The sequence below is a fragment of the Lytechinus pictus genome, chromosome 3 (genome assembly GCF_037042905.1).
Source record: "Lytechinus pictus isolate F3 Inbred chromosome 3, Lp3.0, whole genome shotgun sequence".
NCBI classification, from domain to species: Eukaryota; Metazoa; Echinodermata; class Echinoidea; order Temnopleuroida; family Toxopneustidae; genus Lytechinus; species Lytechinus pictus.
Window position 1 is genome coordinate 80,661,107 of NC_087247.1, and position 6,000 is coordinate 80,667,106.

At 34.6% G+C, this 6,000-nt stretch overlaps 1 protein-coding gene across 1 annotated transcript in view; it reads right to left on the reverse strand.

Moving 5' to 3' along the window:
• Positions 1–5,512, reverse strand: part of LOC129258008 (proline-serine-threonine phosphatase-interacting protein 2-like) — a 194,862-nt gene extending 189,350 nt beyond the window's left edge. Inside the window, exons 1-2 of the mRNA XM_064096113.1 lie at positions 5,400–5,512; positions 4,559–4,622 (exon numbers count right to left, since the gene is read on the reverse strand). Coding sequence (XP_063952183.1) covers positions 4,559–4,622; positions 5,400–5,512 — 177 coding nt within the window. The remainder of the gene's footprint in view (positions 1–4,558; positions 4,623–5,399) is intronic.
• Positions 5,513–6,000: the final 488 nt, after the last annotated feature.

A 6,000-nucleotide genomic window follows, 5' to 3' on the forward strand; every position in this document is an offset into this window, starting at 1 on the left:
TTCCTCCATTTCGGGCGAGGAAACGTATAGTTCATTATTGGTTTTATAATTTGAAGTGATTATGTTTCCGTCAACTTTTCGATGCATAAATTTGCATCTGGGAGAGAAAAGGAGAATGAGACGAAGAACTTCTGAAACCTAACCTATTCAGATAAATTCATTCTGTAAAATGACATGAATTAAATTTTTTTTTTTTTGTCGAAATTCACTCCCGTCCCACAGCTCGACCCCTCCGCCATAAAAAAAAAACATTGATGTCCCTGATAATATAAATCTTTTTTTTTTCAAATATTTGGGTTTGGATGCTTACCATGGTAAGTGCCCCAGATGCGTTTTTTTTTTGTCGTAACGGGGGAAAAAACTGGCCAGGTCGGTCTTTATTTTTATCTTTTCTACCGCGTTATTCGCAATAAAAAAAAGAAAATCGGAGAAAGTAACAAACAAGCAATATCAGAGAAAGTCAGAACATTTCCATGGGGGGGGGGGGATAGGTCAAACAAGAATAATAAAAAAAATCATCAGTTTGACAAGGGTCTGAGGACCGAGTTGCAACAAACAAACGTTGTGGGATTTTTTAAAAGTAATCTAACCAAAAAAAAAGTCACGTTATTCCTTTAAGGAGATATTCATGGAATTTTTGCAAAAGCGCACTTGTCGATGTCCCCTTTTATCTCTGTCTCTCTCATTCTCTCTGCCTTTCGTTCTCCGTGACATATTAACATTTTTTTTCTAGAATTTCCCCAAATGATTCTTCTTTCAACCCTATATGCATCATCACCCAGGGAAAGCGCTTTTATGCAATATATAAATCACTGACGGTAAAAATTCATGCGATGTCATAAGCACCTGTGTTGTCGCTAAATGAGACAAATTTTTTTTGTTTTTTTTTAGATACGGTATGTTGGTCGAAATAAAAAGAAAAAAAAGTATTCATAGAAGCTTTTTGTATTGCTAAGTACGAAAAGCATTCAATAGGTCATCCTGCCGATAAACGCTAATCTTCCTTTTGTTCGGGGCGTTGACCATCTGTATCCTGCTCTTTTCGGAAGGAATTTGTTTGAGTGGCCGCCCTGACAAACTTTTGTTCGGGTAGTCACAAGTGCCGATATCAAGAACTACTTTGAAGTTTCCCTTTTAAAAAGAGCATAAGATGAATGGTGTGCTAAACTGCTTTCTTTTCTTTTTTTTTCAGAATAGTAGACAAAAATAATAACAACAATTAGAAGAAGAGGGTTGATGGGGAGGGAAAAGGTTCAAAAGTGCACCGAGATCAGCTTAAAGTACCAAGATATTACTGTTGTACAAGCGTGTTGTTTTTATGAAAATACAATCGATGAAACCAAGATGTCATTCTAGAGTGATATCTCCTTGATGAAACAAATAATAAGACGAAAATGGTGAATAAACGCGTAGCTTTATCCTATCCACTGGTAGTAAAAATTCAACCCTCGAATTTCCTCCTTATTTTTTATGAATTCTTTTTAAGTGCCACTTTAACACACTAGTCTATATGGGAAATGAATTAGGCCTGTGATGCCTATGGGTCCGATCCACTGATCTAGTGGAGAGATCAGTGATCCGATCCGAAGAACAAATCACGTGATCAGGCCTTGTGCGCGCGCGTACGTGCTCGTCACAGAACTTATCTTCCCCGTCTGACTCCAACATAAACAATCGGGTAAAGTTGATATGATATCCTATTTTCGCGATTTTTTTCCCACGTAGTATATTTTTTTCATCCTGTTATCGAAATAGGTTCATAAAGGAAATAGTGGCAGAGGTTTTAGTACATAACAATTACGAAAAAGCTGAAAAACTTCATCGAATTAAACCAAACAAATCTCGGCTTCTGTAGTGAAGTGAACGACTCGCTGGGCTTCTGTGGAAGCCCGTCGTACCCAAAGGGATGTATGCCTCTGTAGAGACAGATATATAAATAAATCATAAAATAGTAAATTCATGTATGTAATATAAATCATGAAAACGAAACATAACTTGATAATCATAAAAATAATATGGAATAGATTTTTAGGAATTTCAAAATATTATTGATTGCAATTTGTTTGTGTTTTTAACTATGGAAGGCGCATATAGTTGAACTCCAAATATCAAGTTTGCTATGGTAAATCAGTTTCTGTATTGACGTAAACCTTAAAAGTGTTTGTCATTTTTTAATTCCATGAGTGTACATTTTCTGATATAAAAGAAAAACTATCTAAAGTAAATCAAATGAAATATACTGTAAAGATTTGAAATAGACCCGCTATAGTATTCATATTTCTATGACATAGTTCGAGAAAATATTCCTTAATCACATGTGACGCTGCTAGTCTCAATTGCAATTATGTTTTAAACAGGTTGTCCTTAGGCAAGTAATGAATTCACTTATTCACATACAGTACACCTTTCCTCTATAATGATTATTCTAAAGCTATAATTGGATCTAGGGTAAATCATGATTGGATAGTAATTGGAATGATATATTCATTTCGGAATCAACCACGACAGAACAAAATTATTTAGTCATCCTAGACGTCGATATGTATAAAAACAAATCTTTTGCGTTTTCTCCCTCCCTATGGGGGTGTTGCAAGAAAATATTTGCAATCAATCGCAAATATTATGTTGCAATTTTACAATTGATTGATCACTTTTAAATACAGCAATTCAGATTACACTCCTTGTTTCATGGAGCAGGTTAGCAATCAATCGCAAATTTGTCTATTTCAAGCGGTCTCTGTATATTATATTCAATAATATAATTTTCCAATTTCAGCAGTAAATATGTAAAATGGTCCGTTCAGTTTCGATTGGTGGTGCTCGGAATTTTATTTTTAAGCTGAATAACTCTCACAGAAAACTAACGAATATCCAAATGTACATCCACAAAAGCGCAAACACAAAACAAGTAAATAATTTCAGTTATTGTCCCAAGAGCCGGGCTATTTATCCTTTGTATCAGTCATGCTCATGTTATGAAAATTGTCATTTTACATGGCTTTTGCTATCATTTTATCGCACTTTCAGACTTTGTACACGTTTCCGGTCCTACAACTTCTAACTCACCCACATATCTTAAAAAATGAACTGTTTTCCCATTATGTTTTTATTAGACTTTTCATCCAAAATCGATTACATACATTCAAGGAAAATGATTACAACAAAATTTACAGATCATCATTTTGTGTTAGCATCATAGTTTACAATAATTATTTAAAAACTTCTGAAGAAAATAGTGATAGAATGAATTGCCTAAAATAATACAAACAATAAATAAACTGGATTTCCAATAACTTTCGTAACAGTCGATCCACAAAATCTTACTCCAAAACCACTCAAACAGATGAGCTGGTTTTAGGAGGAGCATAATTAACCACTGGTTGCCAAACCATAAACAATACTCGTCATCAATACATTTCAATGGCATAAAAAAGAACATCCACGTGACGTGGATATGACATAAGGGTAGTAGGTCACGTGGTTAATGAGTCAACAATGGGGTAGCGTAGACGAATGAAAGGTGTAAAAGTTTTACTTTGCAACGCAGCTACTACCCAAACCGGATCCCTTGGGGCTCGAAAGCGGAAAAATGTTTTCTTTTTCTAAACATTTATGGGTAAATATGTTTTACAGTCCGATCCGTATGGAAGATCAAACTTTTATGTGTCATCAGACTTGTCATGATATTATGTATACAGTCTGAAATATTGATAAACAAACTTGTTATGATGATAATGTTATTCAGACTTTATCTTGAACTTTAATCAATAATCAATTGCCAAGAAACACCAACAAATTAATAACTATTTTTCCGTAACTACATGAATAGTATGTGTTTTTCTTAAACATACTGCTATTCAAATTTCTATAAAACAATGATTACAATACAATGTAATCAATTTTGGGAACTAAAAAATGCTATTATCTGTAATTTATTATTGAAGCCTTGCTATTTGCCTTACGCGTGCATGTTATTCTCAAAATTTTTAATGTATCCTTTAAGAAGATACTTTACACCTGACGCTATTACAATCTTGTTTTTGAACGATGCATCTATTGCTATGCCGGAGGTATTCTACGAGATTTGATTGCTGTAATGTAACTTTTATCAAATTATCTGAAGAGATGTGTCGGTGTTATCTTGTCTACATTTAATAACAGTCAATTGATACGCTTTAGTCTTGAAAAAAAATCACGCCGTTCACTGAAGGTTGAGCCATTGAGATATTCTTGCCGCTATTTATAACTTCATTACGTTTTGAAAAACGAATTTTAAGGATAATATTTAATGGTTGTAGGCATTTTTATTCCAGCATATATTCAGTCACTACAGGATTTATGAAAACTAACGCAAAGCTAGCTGTAAGTGTCTGAAAAGTGATGAACTCACAAACAAGAATTTTACGCGAGATATCAATTTCAAATTATAATTATATATTCCCACAATAGTAATTCATGTTATTATTATTATTATTATTATTTCATTCGGCACTTTCAGAAATAAAAAACGAGACAGCACATACAAAAAATACAAATATTTTCTTAGACCATTGCTCACCCAACCAGGTAGCCTGGGTAGGGAATAGGTCAACGTAATGGCCCACAGGCCTTCCCTCCCACACCTGATTGGGTGAACAAAGATCATTACATACAATAGAGTTAAAAATGTAATAACATGATAGTATAAAACAGGTAGGTTGCACAAAATGAACCAATTTATGTTTAACATAACCATAGAAAACCGAGAAGAACGAATATTTTATTAAAATAATTGAGCCGGAATTAATAGGGAACAGTTGAAATAAATGACTTTACAACGCATGAGACATCCAGAACATGTACATTATTTTTTGATACTATTTCGACTCTGCATTCAGAGGGCAAGGCTTCCCATACTATGAGATATCTGTGAATTGCAGTCTGGTGGAGCCTCTCTGTTCTTGCCTTTAGGTGTACAAATCTAACATCTCAGAATGTACCTCAGAACGCCTTACACGTATTACAATATTATCACTAACGACATAACAAACGATCAAGCCATACACCAATTAAACAAAAAAAGACACCATCAAGAAGAGCCTCCTAGATTTGAACGAGTGCCATTTCAATCGCAAACGTTGGTCATATGGCATCTCTTGACGTCGCTGTCTGAGTATCATTCTTGTTGCCCTTCTCTGAATGTGCTCGAGCATATTAATATGATTCTGGGTATAGATCATCCAAGCTGACACTCCATAATCAAGGATGGGCAGCACAAGTGACTTGTATAATGTCAGAAGCGCTCGTGAAGAGAAGCCAGTCGACATACGGGATAGGAGCCCGTGCATGCAGTTACACCTTGAAACAACATGATTTACATGGTCACCCCAGTTCAACTGGGAATTGAGAAATACCCTTACTTGATACAACTGACCTGTTCAATTACCTCATCTATCATGTAACTAGTATTACCAACATTCTTTTTACTAGGAGCAATTCTCATTGCTTTGGTTTTACTGGCATTCAACTGCATCTTGTTAAGGCTACACCATGATACAACCCTATCTTGATCTTCCTGAAGGAATCTGGTCTCAGCTGGATCTCTAATCAATCTATATAATCAATGTGTCATCTGCATAAAGCAGGCAATGTGATTGGACAACTTTTACTAGATCATTGATAAACATATTAAACAATCTCGGACCCAGGACACTTCCTTGCGGGGTATACCAGAAGTAACAATTGCAGTATCTGAGCAAGAAGCACGGTATTGCACAGCCTGGTAACGATTAGATACAAATGACTTTATCAAATTTTACAGACTACCTTGTATATTGTCATTCTCATGTCACATAATGTTGGATAAAAAAGGAAGATATGTAATCAGTGAGGAGGACATTCAAATTCTATTATGTGTTTTATCATTATATTATTATAATTTCCTTTCTAAGATGTTCATTTTCTTTGTTTCTTCTCTCAATATCTTATGAAACCAATATCAAAACTTAAATCATGTAAATG